The following is a 19,230-nucleotide window of genomic DNA, read 5'->3' as shown; positions in this document are numbered from 1 at the left end:
AGGATGAAGGGAAGGAAGCTCTTTGGTGGTGGGCAGGTGAGTGTGTGTGTGTGTGTGTATGAGTGTGTGCAGGCGTGCACGTACATGAATTCTTAAGTTTCATCTGTGATCACTTCACTCCTTTCCTGCCAGAGGGCATTCATACTTCTCCTGGTCCTCCTGAGGAGCACCAGTTAAATGCCTGGCGCTCTGTGATCCTGAGAACTCCAGGGGAAGAGGCAGGCTGATGGTACTAGCTTGAGTGGGAACCGTCAGCTAGTGCCAGTATCCAAGAATGGCAGAGGAGTGTTGCCCTGGTGGGGCTCCTCTGTAGACCTCCCACACGGGCGTGTGTGCTGGGGCGTCCCAGCTGTGCAGGCTGCTCCCTGTTGAAGGCCCGGAGGTCTCAACATCCTGTACTTCTCAGCTCCAGATGATGGCAACAGTTGGCTTGACGTTCCTGGAACTATGCATATGGGACAGCTAGGATAAGGGATGGCAGCCTGAGTCGTAGGCCCTCCTAGGGGAGGAAAGAGTTGACTTGTATCTCTGGGAGAGGTGAACCTCATCACCTCCATCCCTCATCGACCAGCCATGGGGTCTGAGCCTCAGCAGCTAGGTGATCTTAGGTTCTGCAATCCTGGATCCAAGGCATGCTTGTTCAAGTGGGACCGTAATAGGAGTAACTGAAGAACTGAGCTGCTTCTGTTATAGCTCGCATTGAGTTGGGGCCAGGGAAAGGGATTTCAGCTCCCCAGAGACCCCCTACTGTTGTATGACATTTCACTGTCCACGGGCATGTGCAGTTCCTGATGCCACATCTCTGATGTCCAAAGTGGGGTGACAGAAGCACAGACAGTGTCAGGCAGATTTACCTGAGTTTGGGCCTCGGCTCCGTCTCTTACTGATGACTGACTGTAGGCTGTCCCCCAAGCCCCAGAGCTCCCCACAGCTGTAGCTGCATTGGTTGTAGCTGCGTCGGTTGCAGAACCTGCCTCTGTGGCTATGAACTGTTTGAAGGGACAAAGCACAGGAGACCCTCCCCGCCAAGCCAGGAGCAGCCAGCGGCCATAGCTGTTAGGGGACTGTGGATGTAGATTCTCTGGGGAATGAAGGTGCTCAGGTCTCCAGGTTTCTGCAAGTGCCAGCCCAGCTGGACTTGGGGATCCGTCTCCAGCTTCAAAAGGGTCTCAGGCATCTCTGGAGCTTCGCTGAGCGCGTGTTCCTGGCTTGGCCAGAGGACAGCTTTCAGAGCAGCCAGGCCTTGGCTCTGTCTCTAATTAGGGAGCCTTCATCTGTTGCCTGGCAGAACAGAGTGGCCAGTTCAGCCTTGTTGGAATGCTGGAGGACGGGGGGAAGTGGCTAGGCAGTGGGAAGGGGGGCCCTCGGGCTAAATGGATGACATTCAGATATACAAAATAAAATTGAAAAAAGAAAAACTCAAACAGGAAGCATGCGGCTGGTGTCTGGGCTGGTGGGGAGATGCTTGCAGAGGTGGCTGTGTGTGTGACAAGCTGGCCATTCTTCCCACTGTGTCTCCCAGGGGCGCCTCCGGAGGCCAGCCTGTCTCCCTCCCCAGTGAGACAGGCTTCTTTTGTCTTGTGTTTCCCAGTGCCTCACTTCTCAGCTTGCAGCCATAGGAAGAGGACTCCCCGGTGGAAGGGTGGCGAGAACCCCTGTGTGTTCAGTGGATGCTGGCTGTGCCCACTCTTTCTCCATCGGGCCGTTCAGTGGAGGTGCAGCCAAAGCAGTGTCTGGACCAGAAGGCCATAGTTCTAAGAAACTCATGTAGGAGGGCTCAACTCTATAGATCCCATCTATTGCATCACACTGTGTGGCCACCAGGGTCTGGAGCCCACACAGGCCTGAAGGCAGGTGCCGGAGACCTCACTGCAGCCATCAGGATATCCCTTGTACTTCTGCCTCTTCCCACAGGCAGGACAACTACCTGGAGGGGTGACCTCTAGCCGGCCTGCAGGATGGACTAGAAGGCACCCAGATGTTTAGGGATATTTTCCCTGTGGCATGTCCCGATTCTCTGGCAGATGCAGTTTTTCCTACAGGAAGACCTGTGAGCATCGCCCAGATGGGAAGGCCGGTGGTCGTCATGGCTCTCTGTGTGGGCACAGCTCCCTGCGTTAGCACGGCTCTCTGCAGGGACATGGCTCTTGGTTGAGATATGGCCTTCTGCGTGGTCATGCCACCCTGCAGGGATACGACTTTCGGTGGAGACATGACCATTTATATGGTCATGACACTGCAGGGGCACAGCTCTCTGTGTGAACACGGCTCTCTGCAGGGACACGGCTCTCTGCGTGGGCACCACACTCTGCGGGAGCACGGCACACGGTTCCCTGCAAGGGCATGGCTGTCTGTGGGAACACGGCTCTTTTGCATGGGCTGCTTTACAAGGCTTCCCCCGGCAACCCCACCCAACTTTTATTTTCTCTCTGGGATTTCTCTTTTTCCATCTGGGTTCCACTTCCTCCCTACTTCCCCCAATGTGGAGAGACTGCTAGAAGCTCTTGCCTGAAAGAGATTCCTGGGGGCAATGACAGAAGACAACTCTGGCCTGGAAAGCAGCTTTGGGAACCTGGGAAGAAGTCATCAAAGCCAGAGTCAGGCCAGCTGTTAGGGGCCCCTAAGGCATGGCAGGAGAGTCAAGTTCAGTTGGGACCACACAGACCTGGCTGGACATCCTGGGTCCAACATACAGTGAACTGGCTCTTCCTCTCAGACCTCCCTCAGAACAGCCCCGCAGCTCGACCACTCTGCTCCCACCTGAGAGACGCGGACTTAGTCTTCCTCTCTGCCTTGTGCTTCTGTTCTCAGGCTTTCTGCCAATCAGGGTGTGCCTTTTCAGACAGAAGCCATGCCATACCATGGCCCTGTGCATAAGCATCCTGAAAGATCTGCCGTCTTTTCCGAATGAACTCCGAACTCCAGCCCCTGACCCTGTGTGATCAGTTCATGGGCCCTTTCAGACTGACCCAGCTTCCCTCACTGCCACCTCAGAGCCTTCCTCCTGTCCCTGCTGTTCTCTCTTCTCCAGGACTCCCTTCCCCACATCTTTAAGAGTGGATCCCTGAGCATTGGGCCTCTAGTCACGAAGCAAGACCTCCCTCCTTGACCACATCAAGGCCTCCCTCCTAGGCCACGTCAAGGCCTCCCTCCTAGGCCACGTCAAGGCCTCCTTTGACCACGTCAAGGCCTCCCTCCTAGGCCACATCAAGGCCTCCTTTGACCTTCTACCTTGTCTTCAAGTCTCTTCTCTTCTTATGTCATCTTATCAGCCATTTGTTTGCTCTCACCTTCCCCACAAAAACCCATGAGCTTCTGTCTTCCCAGTCACTAGAGCAATGCATGTTTACCAGGCCAGCAGGGAAATCATTGTGAATGGATCCTAGGGAGCATCGGCTGTGGGAGATGGTGAGGGGCCACATGCTTCTCCGCTTCAAAGGCAGGTGTGTTTGCTTCCACTCCTTTTGGCAGTCCTGGTCTTCGCCTCCGGACTGGTCTGCCGTCACTTGCTGAAGATCTTATCGAATCCATGGGGGGGCAAAGAACATTGGGACTTCTTGAATACTAGCTGTGCCTGAAGCACTCTGTGCCCTTGTTCAAATACAGGTTTGGGTGTAGCCAGCAGGCAGGGTGATGCTGCTTTTCCACCAGGCTCTTAGCTCATGTCCCTACTGTTGGTCTCCGTTCTCTGTGTTGTTTCTTCTTTCTGTTCAAGTGTGATCTCTGGGCAGAGCCATTTGGTCCTAGCCTGAGGTGACCCGGAAGGAACTGGACCTGAGTTTGGGCTCCTTGAGAGGAACATGTTTGGGCACCTCTAGAAGCTGCCTAGGGATGGTGTGGACTGCCTCGGAGAAACGGCAAGCTTGAAGTCACACACCAGGAGTGCTGGTGGCTGGCTGAGGAGGCGGCCCCTCCCTGCACTTTGTATCCCTGTACTTGCTGCAGACTTGTAGAACCAGGCTCTCCAGCGGTGGCTCATTCACTTTGGGAGGCAGGGCTGGCAGGGCTGGGGAAGGATGGCTCACTTTGTGCAGAAGTCCCCATGCAGGACTGTGCTGCCTGAGCTGTGTGGCCCCAGATCATTCCTAGGCGGACTCTACATTTTACAGTCTTCCCTCTTTCAGTTTAGTTCAGGAGACCTTGACTAAACTCCCTGTATTAGAATAATACAGCCACTGTCTAACAAACTCTCAGTGACTTAACATAAGAAACTTTCATTTTCTGTTCGTGTCCCAGACCAAAATAAGTCAGTGGCAGGTGGCAGGTTCGGCTCCAGGAAGCCATTCAGGAGTTGGGACTCACCCATCTGCAGACCCCATCTCCTGTGGATTGGTATCTGAGGCCACTGGAGGAGTGCAGGGAGAGTTTCATAGGTTGTGCCTGTGGAGTTGAGGGTGGAGCCTGCTCAAGTTCCACCAATCAGGATGCGGTCATGTGACTATACTGCCAGCAAGAGAGGATGGGTTAGATGTGTCCGGTGTGTTTTGACCACTGTGGTGAACAGTGGGACTTTCAATGCCCAGGTTCACTTCTATACACTTCCAAGCATTCACGTAAACAGGTCATGTGACAAATGTGAAGTTCTAGAAGCATGGTCACTCTGCAGAAGCCACCTGCAGAGGAGGGAGCTGCAGGAGTGTGCTGTGCTGGTGAGGACCACAGACAGCTGTGCAGTGTGTGGGGACGTATGTGAGGCAGCAGGACACAAGACTACATGTACCAGTAATGCAGAGGTCCTGAGCATGCTGGTCCCATGCAGATGGCAGAGAGCCAGTAGCGGGTATGAAGCCCGAGGCAGCAACATTCAGAGCTGGTGTTTACTTGGCACCGTGATTATTGGGACATTAGTGACATTCATGTGGTTGTGAAATTTGTAATGGACAAAGGGGAGCATTGGGGAGGTGACCTCCCCAAGTTCCTGGTTCAGACAGTAACCCTAGCCAGAACTCAGAAGGCCTGCGTGTCCTTTGCTGGGCTCCCTTGTCTGCGCAGACAATAATAGTAGCTTTGTGGAGGTGCCTGGACCCCGTGCTGCAACCCCAGTGCGTTTGCTGCCTGGAAAGGCTTGGCTGGGTCTGACCCGCACTCTCTGCGGTCATAGCTGCTCTCTGGCCCCAGACAAGCAGACGTGAGCTCCTGGGTAGCTAAACCTCAAGGGGAAGGCTGGTAAAAGAGCTGGGCTCTGCCCACTCCACCCTTGCCTTCTCTTCAGCCTCTTCTTTTGTTTTTCCTTTTGTACAAGACATTTGTGGGGAAAGAACGTTAAGGCCTGGAAAGACCCTGACCCACGTAGAACAGAGTAAACAGCTAGGCATGGTGATGCACGCCTTTAATCCCAGCACTCAACAAGGCAAAAGTAGGCGATCTCTGTGAGTTCAAGGCCAGCCTGGTCTACAGAGTGAGTTCCAGGACAGCTAGGGCTACATAGTGAGACCTTGCCTCAAAACACACACACACAGAGGGGCTGGAGCGATGGCTCAGCAGTTAGGAGCGCTGGCTGTTCTTCCAGAAGACCCAGGTTCAAATCCCAGCACCCACTTGGCAGCTCACAACTGTCTGTAACTCCAGTTCCAGGGTATTTGATACCTTCACACCAATGCACATAGATTAAAGTTAAATAATTAAAAAAAACACACAGAGAGAGAGGAAGAGGCGGGGGAAGAAGGAGGAGGAAGAGGAGGAGGAGGAGAAGAAGAAGAAGAGGAGGAGGAAGAGGAGGAGAGGAAGAGGAGGAGGAGGAGAAGAGGAGGAGGAGGAAGAGGAGGAGGAGGAAGAGGAAGAGGAGGAAGAGGAGGAAGAGGAGGAGAAGAAGAAGAAGAAGAAGAAGAGGAGGAGGAGGAGGAGGAGGAAGAGGAGGAGAAGAAAAGGAGGAGGAGAAGGAGAAGAAGAAGAAAAGAAGCAGCAACAGCAGCTAGAACTGAGGAAACAACAGGGAACGAAGCCACTTGAGTTACAGAAAGACAGGAGGTGTGAGCGTGCCATCATACACATCCTGACATCCTGGTTGGCCACTCTTTCCATCAGGAGGCGTGTAAGAGCCTAGACCAGAATCTCATTGCCTTAAACAGCAGTTTCGTCCTAAAGGTCTGCCTAGGCCTCATCTCTGTTCTCTGTCCCAAACTTTAGGCAGTGTTTGATCTCAGGGTACCCAGGGCAGTTTGGGAACCACAATCTTAGCCATGCAGTAGGTAAGAATAAAAAACTGAGACTGAGGGAAAAGGTTCTATTCTGTTCTCTTCCCCTCTTCTCACATCTTCAGGGCCTCTTCCCTCTTTTTTTTTCTTGGGTGTTCTGGAAAGCTGTTCTGGAAGAGGGAGGTGTTGGCAACTTTGGGCATAGTTTAGACACCTCAGGAGGGGTCTCTGGCAAGGCTAAGGGGCCACAGACCTCTAGGAGGAAGCTGGGTGATCGTATCCAGACTTCACCTCCATGTGGTTGTTACCACCCTGCCCTGACCGGGCATCAGTAGCACTCTGTCCAGCTGCTGCCCTCCCCCCAGATGTTTCTTTTACCCAGCCTGTGTAGGAGCCAGCTGTGTCTCTCTAGAATTCACTTTGCATGTTTTCCTCCTCTGCTCAGCATCCTCCAGGGACTCCAATTTCCTCCTCTCAGATTCAGCCCCGCCCTCCTTAGGATCAGGACCCTCCAGTCCAGGCCACCTTCGTAGGAGTGAAGGAGGAAGAGCCAGGGAGTACCATCCCTGGGCATTGCAGTCTCGTGAGTAGGTTGAGGGTGCCCTGTTCCCTGGGGGAAACTACATCTCATGGCATGCGTGGCCTGCTCACTTCTCCCAAAGCCAGGCTGGAAGCTGGTTAAGCCCACACCTCTGCCCTGGCGTAGTTGCCCCTGGCTTTCCCGGTGGCTGGCTCCTCTGGTATTATGCCTACCCTTCCCTCTTGGCCAGAGAGAGCTGAAGGGCGTGGGGACTAACATGGGATGAAGCTAAGAGCTTTAGGGTGCAAAAGGCCGTCAAGTCACCGAGGACAGACCCTAAAGGCCTTTCAGCCATTGACAGTAAGGGGTGGCTGGGCCTAGTGGACGCTGCCCAGCTTTCCTGGGAGCTAGAAGGCTTCCGGACAGCACCAGAGATGGAATGGCACCAGGAGTCAGGTGTCACTGTCTTAAGACAGCCCGGTATCACAGACTGACAGTAAGCTGAACCTACCCTTACCTGTGCCGTCCCACTCACCATACTTCACTCCGTGGCACTGCTCTTACTCAGAGATGATGGTCTAGCTTTGTGTCAACTTGAAACAAGCCAGAGTCATCAGAGAAATGAGAAAATGCTTCCATAAAATCAGGCTGTAGGCAAGCCTGTAGAGAATTTTCTTAATCAGTGGTTGATGGGAGAGTGTGCCTCAAGTGTCCCGTGACTGAGTTCCACTGCCACACCGCGTCTGATGGTTTCCTTTGTTCTCCGCAGTTCTAACCATGTTGCGTGTTTTCCCTCTTCCACCTCACGTCAGTCCCCGGGGAAGGGGCAGGGTTAATGGGCCTACCTTTCAGCAGACCTTTCTTGAGTGTTTTTGCTATACTCATGGATCCGGACACCACAGCTATTTCCTCACTGGGGTTACTGTGGCCCAGAGAGGGTTTCCCAGTTTACCAAGTCTTTAGCAGGCTGGAACTGGAACCCTCCACTTGACTCCGGTCCATTGCTCTCTCTCTTCCATGTATGTGGTGTGAGCCCATGGAGATAGATATGGGGAAGACTGGGGTAGCCAGCCTGCTTGGGCACCTTCCAGGCACAGAGAGAGGGCTCACAGTCTGGAAATAGCTCTGATAGCATGTCACTGATTTCCTCCCTCTCTGTGAGTCCCTCAGCAGGTGGTAGGCGATTGGCCCAGCCTCCACCATGTTAAATGTAACACATGTCCTGGCTGAACTCCCTCCCCCAACACACAAACACCCGCTGAACTGCTGGGAAAATCTGAGGCCTCCACTCTGAGACTGGCCCACGCACACCAGCTGGGCAGCTCCCTGGGGCCCCTGGATACTCACAGCTAGGTAGGGCTGGCCAAAACAGCTTCCCCATCTGCCTCCCACTATCCCCACTAGCTCCTCAACCTCAGAATAGAGTATACTGGTTAGACCGTGCTACTGTCCCCGCCTAGCAGACAAGGGAACAGATCTGTATAGAGCTGCCCGGCTCAGCCTGTTTATTCCTCATGTTTACTAACTTGCTATGCCAAGCCACTGCGACTCCAGCAAGACTTCTGGGAGGAGGAGGGCAGCAAGTTCCTTTTAGTGGTTATCTGTTGTCTTAAGATGAATGTGTGCACACGCATGGTGTGCGTGTGTGTGTGTATGTATGTGTGTGTGTGTTCACGCACATATGCGTGTTTGTGCGTGTGTGTATGTGTAGAGAATAATGCTCTCCCAGTCCATATATTGACAACTAAACCCCAGTCCTCAGGAAGTGGCCGTATCTTTGAGATGAGGTCTGTTCTGGAGTAGGCCAGGTCTCCTGTGCAGCGTGACTGACAACCTTCTCAAAGGGGACATTGGGTCACAGGGAGAGAGGCATGTGCAGACAAAGGTGACGCTTCATCAGCCATGGAGTGTCCTGTGTGGCCAAAATGACCAGAAACCAGGGCGAAGTGAGCAGCAAAGTCTCCCTTGCACCCCAAGAAGGAGCCAAGGCCCCTGACACTTTGGGTTTGGGATTCTGGACTCAGAACTGTGGGACAATAGGTCCATGTCATTTACACCACCTAATTTATGATACTGTGCCATGATGGCCCTGACAAAATAATCCAGTCAGAAAGCACATGGCCTGAGGTTGTGACTCAGTTAGTGGGGCCATTGCTTAGCATGCACTGTGTCCCAGGTTTAATCTCCCCAGCACAACGTAAACTGGCCATGGTGGTCCTTGCCTGCATTGAGAGGTGGAGGCAGGCAGAGTTCATAGTCCTTCATCCTCAGCTGCACCCCATGTTCTAAACAAAGCCCAGCCTGGGCTATATGAGACTCTGTCACAACACACACACACACACACACACACACACACACACACACACACACACACACGGAGGAGGTGGGGAAGCTATATGCCAAGAAGTGAGGGCGACCTCTAGAAGCTGACGGAGGTGTGGGGACTCTTTCTCCTGGAACTTCAGGAAGAGACACCTCTTTGGATCCACCAGACCGGATGGAGATGGCTGTTCAGTGAGCATTGGTGCCTCAGCAGTTCCTGCAATGTTTCTCCTACCCCTCCACCCCTAGAGCCCACAGCTATGAGTGGCAGTGTCCTCCAGCTGACTTCTGGCAGTGGCTCCATCCTTTGCATTTCTGGGGCCGCGCCAGCATGTCTGGCCCACTTTGGAGATGCACGCTGGGCACCCACCCTTACCAACACTGGTGCCAACTGTGTCCTCACTCCCAAGCCTCCACCCTGGATCTCACCACTTTCCCTGACACATGGCGGCATTTTGCAGGATTCAGGAGCAAGGCTACTCAGTCCGCTCTGCCTGCCTCCTGTAGCAGCACCGACCCTCACACCCACAAGCCTCTGCTCTTGTCCTCCAGTTGAGTGCCTGTCTTCCTTTCGCTCCCACTGTGTTAATTCAGAGCCTAGCTGCCTGGTCCTCTTGGGGAAGTCTGCTTTGCCTGCTCAGTCCCTCATCTTGTCCCTTCCCTAACTTTTATTATGTGTAAGCAACATGACCCTCATCCAAAGCCACCCCTATTCCTGTGCGGGTGTCCCAACTCACTCAGAGTCTGTGGATCCTCTTAATGCAGCATGTAGACCACCATGGTAAAGGAAAGGGGCTTGGATCAGTGACAGCTGTGTGATTCCAGAACACACTCAAGAAGGACTTCTTTAACTTGTTGCAGACTTTGGAAGCTACAGTGGACCCCTTTAGGCAGTGGGGAATGTTCTAGTACCCTGTATTTTGGCTTTAGCATGTTATGGTTTTATGACCCAACAACCAAGTCATCCTTGCCAGGGTGGAAGAGTCCTCTCTGTTGCTGTCTTCTTTCTTGGGCTTTCTTAATGTCTGCATGAGTGTAAGGTCAGCTGTGGGGGGCTGTAGTGTTGGGTCAGCTGTGGGGGCTATAGTGTTGGGTCAGCTGTGGGGGGCTGTAGTGTAAGGTCAGCTGTGGGGGCCTGTAGTGTTGGGTCAGCTGTGAGGGGCTGTAGGGGAATGTTAATGAATGTATCTCAGGGAGAGACCATGTTAACAAAAGTGCCCTCCACTCCAAGCCCCGCTCTGCTGGGCTCTCATTCTACTCAGTATTGAGACCCCCCGCCCCCCGTCCTTCTCTCCCGTCCTTCCTTCCCCATCTTTCCTCATCTGTCCCTTGCTCGCTCGTGACTTCTCCCTCTCTCCATTTTTACTGAATTGTGATCAGATACACTAAGCACAGTATTTACCACTTGAGCCTTTGTGAACTGCATAGTTCAGGGATGCTAATGTGTTCCTTTGTCGAACGCCCACATATTCTCCTCGAGGTCTTTTCTTATTCTCTTCAAGGACTTCCTGTCTTATACCATCCAGGGATTAAATTGTTTTTAATGAGAACCAAAAGAAAAAAAAAGGACACCTCTTGAGAAATCTCTGAGTTTGTGTGTAACTTCTTATTGGTTGTGAACGCCAAGGGTTTCATTTCCTCCTAGCATTAGAGCTTGACTCAGAGCCTTGAACATGCTGGGCATGGCTTCTTTTTACACTTGGTTTTGAGACTAGATCTTTCTGAGTTGCCCAGCCTGGCCTTGAACTCACTCTGTAGCACAGGAGGGCCTTGAACTTTCCATCCTTTTGCCTCAGCCTCCCAATTAGCTGGTATTACAGGTCTGTACCACGAGACCTAGGTTCCTTTCTAGACTGAATGCCTCTCAGCAAATACTGTGTGTGTGTGTGTGTGTGTGCACATGCGCACACATACATGCATTTGTTTTCATTCCTTTTGTTTTTTGAGACAGGGTTTCTCCGTAACTTTTGGTTCCTGTCCTGGAACTAGCTCTTGTAGACTAGGCTAGCCTTGAACTCACAGAGATCCACCTGTCTCTGCCTCCCGAGTGCTGGGATTAAAGGCGTGTGCCACCACCACCCAGCTGTGTGTTCATTCTTAATTAGAACAAATAACAAATGTAAATGAAAAATGTGTAAAATGTGTAAAGTCTTCACACATGCTGAACATCAAATCAAAGAGTTTGGTTTCACAGGGGTCACCTAAGACCATAGGAAAATACAGATATTCACATTACAATTCATAACCGTGGTAAAATTAAAGTTATGAAGTAGCAATGAAATAGTTTTATGGTTGGGGGGGGTTTCACCACAACATGAGGAACCGAATTAAAAGGGTTGCAGCATTAAGAGAACCACTGTTTTATAATCAACCTAAAAATTATTTTTTAATTGTAAAGGGTCTAAAACCACTAATTTTGAAAAAGAAAAATTTTAAGACTTAACAAAATCCTCTAGAGATCAAGAGGAATGGTATTGGGTGGGGGTGGGGGGGTCACCAGACAGCATGAAGTCCTGAAACAGACTGGAGTCGTTGACTTTTTGACAAGAACGTAAGCTAATTTAGAAGGCAGAGGAGCCTTCTCAGCAGGCTAGCAGACTGCTCCGATAATGGGGTATCCACCCCTGAAATCTATGCTGACATTCGATAGCAGGTTTAATTTGAACAGAGAATTCTGCCAAACTCCCTTGTCCCCCAAATAAGAGGATTTTGCTAAATAAATACTTTAGAGATAGCACCTAGTCCCCCCCCATCTATTATTTATTTATATGCCATCATGTCACATGGGTCCAACAGGACGCCTCACTGTTTAGGGGCAAAGAGTTCTCTTCTTCAGTACTTGAATAAACAGGAGTAAACCACCGAGCTGTGGCTCTTCCACAGTTAGCTGGTAGAGTATTTGTCTCACATGCCCGAAGCCCTGAGTTGGTTTTATCTGTTTTACCACATAAAACAGACGTGGTGGTGTGTGCTGGTAATCCCAGCAGGTGGACAGGAAGATCAGAAGTTCAAGGTTATCCTCAGCCTCGAAGTGGGTTGCAGGCCAACTTGGCCTCCATAGAACCCTGTCTCAAGGGGGTGGGGGTGGCTGGTATAAATCACAAAGGCTGTGTCAGTTTGTCAACTAGGATTAACAAATTTGAAGTTCTGTTGGGAATCAAAGAAGGAACATGGTGCCCTTTGGCTGGGACCGTCCTACAGGACTCTTAGAGTAGGTCTCACTGGGAAGGCCATGGAGCACAGGGACTGGGAGGCGTGTACAGGGTGAGCCGCTGCGCTTAGCGTTCTCTGATTTAACTGGTGTGGGGGTTTTGTGATAGTGCTGTGGTATGGAGCCTGGGATGCTGGGAGCTGCCATGCTGGCTTGCCTTTGCTGCCACTGCCTCTATGATGCACAGTGACCCCAGCATCTAACATAGGAGCTGCCAAGGCCACAGGACAAGCGGGTTCTTGAGGTTTCCTTGCTCACTTGTGGTCCTACAGACTGGGCGCTGGGCACTTCTCTTTTTTAAGGGAAATTTGTAGGGCTTCACTGAGAAATCCTGCCACACACTCCCGGGGATGTTCTTTTTGTTCCCTGGGTAGAAACGGTCTGACTCTAAAGGATTAAGGTGGAAACACTGGATGGAGCTCCTCCCTCTCAGCAGGCCAGCCGTTGGACCTCTTGGGTTACAGATGTGCCCCAGTTGGGTGGGCCCACCTCCTTTCTCCCCAGAGTTTATTACTGCGGAGCCCTGCCCTGGGAGAGGGTGGAATCAGCTTTCCCTGGCCGAGCCAGCTCCTGGAACCGAACTGTCCAGTATCTCTCTCACGACCCACCCCTTAGCTAAACAGTCCGTGCTGAAGGGGTTGTGCTGTGCTTTAAAGGCTGCTGTGGCCAGGCACTTCTTGCTCCAGGACCCACCCTGGCAAGGAGACCTGCTTTTCTTCTGTCCTGACTCAGGGCCTCCAAGGGTGACAGGAGACTCTACTTGCCTGAAAAAGTGGTCACAGCAGAACTCCACAGCGGCTGAGACCCTTCTCATTGCCCAAGCTCCTAGGCTTCCTCCTCGGGAAAGCCTGGCCAGGTCTTCAGCTTATGTGTCTCTCTGTGGGGCTCAGCCTTACCCGTCGGGCACTGTGTGGCTTGCCCGCCTCCGAAGGGGTTACACTGGTGCTGGATATCCAATGTGGACACGCTGCCCACCGTCCAGCCATCTTAGGCCCTTAACTGTGCAGCCCTCCCAGACCAAGGGCCGCTGCCTTCACACACTGCTGGCTCAGCTCCATTACGTCACCTTTGTTTGGTTTCTGCTCTGGAGTCACGGCCAGGGCTTTTGATTTCTTTGGAAGGCGACCTGTCGCTAGGTGAAGTATCACCGGCAGCTGCTTAGCCTGGCTTTGTGTTCCATGGCCGTGGGTCGTAGGACTCATGACTGGGAGGACCCCACTCCAAGGCTCTGCTAACTTAGCTGTGGTGCATTCGGAGATGGGGCCTGGGCACCACACCTGAGGGCTACCAGTACGGAATGAGCCAGCCGGGGGCTCACAGCTCTGGGAAAGCCCTGTTGAGCCAGGACTCAGCAGATGGCCTCATATTGGCTGGGGTAGAGAGTGGGATGCTAGTTAAACAGAAGTACGCCAAGAGGAAGCCGTGCTCTCTAGGGAGAGGGAGGCAGTGGGCCCTTGCACTGTGCCCTCACCCCCAGGAGCCGTCTACAGAAAACTGTCCCACACTTGCCAGGCTGTCACAGATGACCCTGCATCCCCAGGAGGCACAAAGACCCACTGTGGAAATTCAGGTTTTGCTTCCACTGGGAAGGCAGCAGGAATGTGACGTCATTGTCAAGCCCGAGTTGTCTGACTCTTTACCCAGAAGCCTTCTCAGCCACTATGGAGCTCTGTACCCCAGGCCCCCTCCCAGAGCACACAGGAGGACCACTGCGCCCTGACCTGTGCTGTTCCACAGACACACAGTGTGAGCTCCATAGGTAATCACAGCAGTTTCTGGGAGCCACTTTAAAATGTGAAAGGAAGCAGGCAAAGTTAAATTTTAAAATATTTTTATTTGGGGACTGAAAAGGGGCTCGGTGGTTAAGAGCCCTTTGTGGTCTTGCAGAGGGTCTGGGTTCATGGAGCACCAAATGGGGGTGGCAGCCACCTGTAACTCCAGCTCCAGCGGTTCTGATGCCACTGGCCTCTGTTGGCACTTGCGTTCATATGCATAAATACACACACACACACACACACACACACAGAGTTAAAGATAAAAATACGTAAAATAAAAGTGTTTCATTTATAAGTTGTTCTAGAATATTCGCAATATATCATCAATACCAAATTCTTTTTTCCCATTTTTTAATTTTATGTTATGTTTTACCTTCATGTTTATCTATGCATCTATGTATCACATGAGTGCAGTGTTTGAGGAGGCCAAAGGAGGCGTTGGATCCTCTGGAACTAGAGTTACAGATGGCTGTGAGCTGTATTGACGGATTCAGACTGGGGTCCTCTGGAGGAGCAGACAGAGCTCTTAACTACAGAGCCATCTCTCCAGCCCCTAGTACAAAATTCTTAATGAAACACTTTTCCTTCCCTTCCCTCCCCTCCCCTGTTCTATCTTTCTCTCCCCTCCCCTTTCCCATCCTATCCTTCCCTTCTCTCCTCTCCCCTCTCCTTTCATTCCTCTCCCTCTTTTCTCTTGTATACTCCTTATCCAGCATGTCCTACCTGCACAGCCTACCTCGACCTGGACTGGCTGCATTGCAAGGGACCCTTGTCATGTGCAGACAGAGGTTACCCTGTGGGTAGTGCAGCCGTACAGCTTTGCTATAGGCAGTCTGCACACCCACAGTTTCCATAGCAACTCTGAAGTGGAAAAGTGAAGGCACCTGGGCCCCAACCCAGCCTCTCGGAACCAGAACTACGTTCTCATCACTCACGGTTTTCTCCTTTGCTGGGTGAAGGTTGTGAAAGCCCAGCATGGGAGCTCCTTCATGGTGATGTCGCCATCTGACTTATTCCTAACATGTGGCAGAGAAACTGTCATCTGGAAGGCATACTGTGTTTTAGCGAAAAGGAATGAATGCAGGAATAGCCTGAGTCCCTCCCTGCCCACTCCTCCCAGCGCCCCGTTCCCTGTGATCAGTGCGAGTCAGAATCTGAGGCCCAAAGTAAAATGATGGAGTTAGAGGTGATGTGGGTGGCAGAACTGGAGGGCGCTGTAAGTTTGTTACCTGAGGAGAAACTAGAGATTACAAAGTCGGCACAGAGGAGGAGGCGGTCAGAAGGTGAAGAAGGCCAGCACGGCGGTGCACACTTGTAACCCAGCACGTGGGAGACTGAGGCACGAGGATCAAGAGTTCATGGCCATCTGGGCTGTATAATGGCCAGTGTTGCCCTATAGCAAGACTTGCCCGAGTTCCTCAGTGATACAACCTTGTAGGTGAGGTCTCACAGCTTGCTGTGGCCCGGGTACACCCTGGTTCCAGAGAAAGTTAATTCAGAAAAGCATAGCACTCCATTTCTGGGTGTCTGACTGGGCCCTCCTTTGTTCTCAGATATTTCAGTGCTGTCCCTTCCGACCCCTTATGGAGCCATTACTTGGAGGCCCCAGGCCTGGCCTACACATGGTATTATATATCTTCAATATTTTGGAAAAGATTCATTTATAAATATGCATAGGATAAAATCGAAAAGGATGTTATTAAGGAAGCACCGAGAGACACGTGGCGTGAAGATGTTTATTAAATGATGAATATAGCAGTGACAGGTCGAAAACTGGGTGACGGGCAAACCAGCTGTGGGCCATGCGGACATTGAAATTCTATGTCATAATTAAAAATGGCAGCATGGCCGGGCATAGTGGCACACACTTGTAATTCTAGCACTTGAAAAACTGGGTAGCCTGGGCTACATAGTGAGACTACATAATCCTAGCATTTGGCAGTCTGGGTAGCCTGGGCTACATTGTGAGACCATGTCTTTAAAAGAAAGAAAAAGAATGTTGATATTGACATAGGGCTGGGACTGTAGCCCAGTGGTAAAGCGTTTGCTTAGTTTGTACAAGGCCTTAACACTTCAAATTAATTATAATATGGAAATATTCATCTATATGGAAAAAATGTTCAGCGCGCGGCATGAGAGGATTGATGAGGTCACTTTATTTATACACACGGGAAGGATATGTGTCCCTGACAGTTTTAGTGTTGGCTTTTAGGGGAACTGAATGTAGGTGATTCTTCTGCCTTTTCAAAAGCTTTTTAATTTTGGTTGTTCATTTGTGTTTTCCTGAGACACCGTCTTGTTATGGAGAAGACTGGCCATTACAAGGCCCAGACTGGCCTCGAACTCTTGATCCTCGTGTCTCAGCCTCCCGTGGGCACCGCCGCCATCACATCTAGCTCCCTTCATCTCTTCTGACCCCCCTACCCCCATTGCTTTTGTAATTTCTAGCTTCTCCTCACTAAGCAAGAGTTACTGATGTAGTACAAAATGAGATGTACAAAAACAGAGCACAGGTGAGGGGAGCGGGGTTCTAGCTGGCAGCCTTATTTCAGAATGTGTTGCAGAACTCCCAGGTACAAATTTATAACGTTATAGCCCAACAGTTGTATTTAAATGTAGCAGCAAGGAATCATTAAATGTTCGAGAGTTAAAGTTAAAACTCATGAGCCAGCTTTTGCTAAATATCTGTTTGGGGAGGTGGAAGTTGATTATGGTACAATCTTGTTTTGAATGGAATCCACCGAACGCTCGCTGTGTGGGTTCTAAATGCTATATGGAGATTGAGTAATGATGACGTGAGAGACAGTCCTAGAACCATGGGTTAGAACTGGGTAGATGAACGGACACACATGCAAGCACACCCGTGTGCACATACACACATGCACACGTGTATATGCATGCACGTGCGCACACACACATGCATGTACACAGGCACACAGTCTAGCACAGGACCTCTTTCCATCATCACCAGCCATGCTGACCCCTGACCCCAGCCATTTCTACCCCATGGCTCATTCACTACACTCTAGTGGCGTCATCGTCTCACAGCACGATTAGGTCACGTTCCTCCTCTTCATAAAACCCTTTGGTACCTCTGGATACCCCTGGTCCTCACAACTGTCTCTTTCCACGATTTGTCCTGTCCTGCCTCTCTCTTCTCGTTGCCTGTCCCTCTGCCCTGACTCACACATGCCAGCCATGCAGCCTCTTCCAGTGGTTTGCACTTCCAGGTTCCTTCTCTGGAACAGGTCTTACCCATAGTGCCCTGCTTCCTCACTTTCTGGGGGTCTTTGCCTCTGCATTGGTGACATCTTCCTCAGCACCTCAAACAAAAGATCCCACATCTTACTTAGACGCCTCAGCTGACTTCATTCTTCTCTGTAACACTTGACCGTCCCTGACAAATGACCAATTTATATATTCACCAGAATATAAACACCCTGAGGCCAAGGACTTTTTTTTCTTTAATGTCCAGTGCCCTTAATCCAAGATCAAGTGAGTGTCAGCAGCCGTGGGAGGAATAAGCGGACGTTAGATACCGAGTAACAGATCCTCATCCTGTCAGGGAGGTACCTGAGGAAGGCTCCTTGCCTTGCCCAAGGTCACAGCTGGGACACCCAGCAGACATCCTGGCTGAAGCCACACGTTCACAGGGACCCTGGCCTTGTCCATCCTGCTTCCCGTGTGTTTGTCCCGTTCACACAGAATTTCAGCCCGGAATAGCAAAAGAAGAAACAGCTGTTGAGGGTTCCTCCCTGGAAAAGCAGTAGTGAGCTCAGGGTGGGAAGAAAGAAGGGAGGAAGGTGTCCCTGGCCGTGGGGACAGTGCGATAGATTTGATTTTAATAACATCTGTGCCTACTTTTGCAGCACAGTTCTGGAAGGTGGGTGGTCTGTCTGAAGTATCAGGTGGTGCCTTCCTCCGTTCCTGGTCCAGGACGCAGGTGGCTGAGGGATTCACTCAACAGACAGATGATGTAAGAAGGAGCTGGGCCCAAAGGAGCATCTGGGAAACCCAGTCTGGCCTTCAGGCCTGTTGGTCCGTGGTCCAGCCTTGCTCTCAAGTGTCTCTGGACCCACCCCTTCCTGAGCTGGTTCAGACGCCCCCTTTGATGCGTGAAGAGCTCTGCCCTTCTCTCTCTCAAGCCCCATGTGGTTTGTTAATTGGCTGTGAAATGAGGGATTTCAGGCGTCACTCATCCGTGTGAGCGCAGTGGGGCCGTGGTGGGATGCTGATCCTGTTCAGTGTTCTCAAGCCTGTCTGTCTGTCTGGCTCCCCAGATGCAGCTTCTGGATAAATTTCCTATTGAAGGCGGCCAGAAGGATCCCAAGCAGAGGATCATCCCCTTCCTCCCAGGTAAGCTCCAATGGCTCCTCTGCAGGGCTGGGGTGACTCGGAGAAGTCCTTCCTCCCTAAGACAAGAGGAGGCTAGAAATGCGTTAACCACTCCCCCAAAGGACTTGCAAGCCTTTGCTTTTGAAGGCCACTGTCCTCCAACTGGCTTCAGAATCATCCTTGCCAGCCCTTGGCCTGTAGCTCACGAGGACTTGATATCTTCTTCACAAAAGACCCTGAGAGGGTAGGATGTGTGTAACCCTGTAATCCGAGGCCTCGAAAGGCAGGCAGAGGTGGGCATCAAGGGTCAGAGGCTCAGCTGAACTTTGTTACCATTTTGAGGCCAGACTGAGCTACACAGAAAGACACAAGAGCTAGTAGTTCAAGGCGTCTGGGCCAACAAGGTAACTTTGATAAAGATACTTGTCACCAAGTCTGACAAACGGAGTTTGATTCCCAGAGGGACCCACGTGATGGAAGGAGGGAACCAACTTTAAGCTGTGCTCTGACCTCCATATGTGACCCCACCCCCATACACAAAAATAAAGATGTAATAGTTTACAGTCACCCTCAGCTACATAGTGAGTTCAAGCCCAGCCTGGTCTACTGGAGACTCCATCTCAGATGGTTAAGAGCACTGGCTGTTCTAGAGGGCCTAGATTCTATTCCCAGCACCCAAATGGCTGCTCACAACCATCTGTAATAACCAGTCCCAGGGGAGGCAAAGCCTTCTTCCAGCCCCCTCAGGCGTGAGGTGGCCATGTGGTACACAGATGTTCATGCAAACAAAACACTCATACATAGTTTTTTTTTGAGACAGGGTTTTCCTGTGTTCTGGAATTCACTCTGTAGAGCAGGCTGATCTCGAACTCAGAGACCTGCCTGCCTCTGCCTCTGCCTCCCCAGTGCTGGGATTAAAGGTGCATGCAGACA

At 51.4% G+C, this 19,230-nt stretch overlaps 1 protein-coding gene across 3 annotated transcripts in view; it reads left to right on the top strand.

The window, feature by feature from the left end:
* Window positions 1-19,230, top strand: part of Sh3pxd2a (SH3 and PX domains 2A) — a 206,134-nt gene that overhangs the window by 52,889 nt on the left and 134,015 nt on the right. For all 3 annotated transcript variants that reach the window (XM_075974339.1, XM_075974337.1, XM_075974338.1), the window contains exon 3: window positions 18,243-18,318. In XM_075974339.1, coding sequence (XP_075830454.1) covers window positions 18,243-18,318 — 76 coding nt within the window. The remainder of the gene's footprint in view (window positions 1-18,242; window positions 18,319-19,230) is intronic.

Source organism: Microtus pennsylvanicus, chromosome 5 (genome assembly GCF_037038515.1).
Source record: "Microtus pennsylvanicus isolate mMicPen1 chromosome 5, mMicPen1.hap1, whole genome shotgun sequence".
Lineage (NCBI taxonomy): Eukaryota > Metazoa > Chordata > Mammalia > Rodentia > Cricetidae > Microtus > Microtus pennsylvanicus.
The sequence above is the reverse complement of the archived record's forward strand: the minus strand, read 5'-3'. Positions and strand labels throughout refer to the sequence as shown.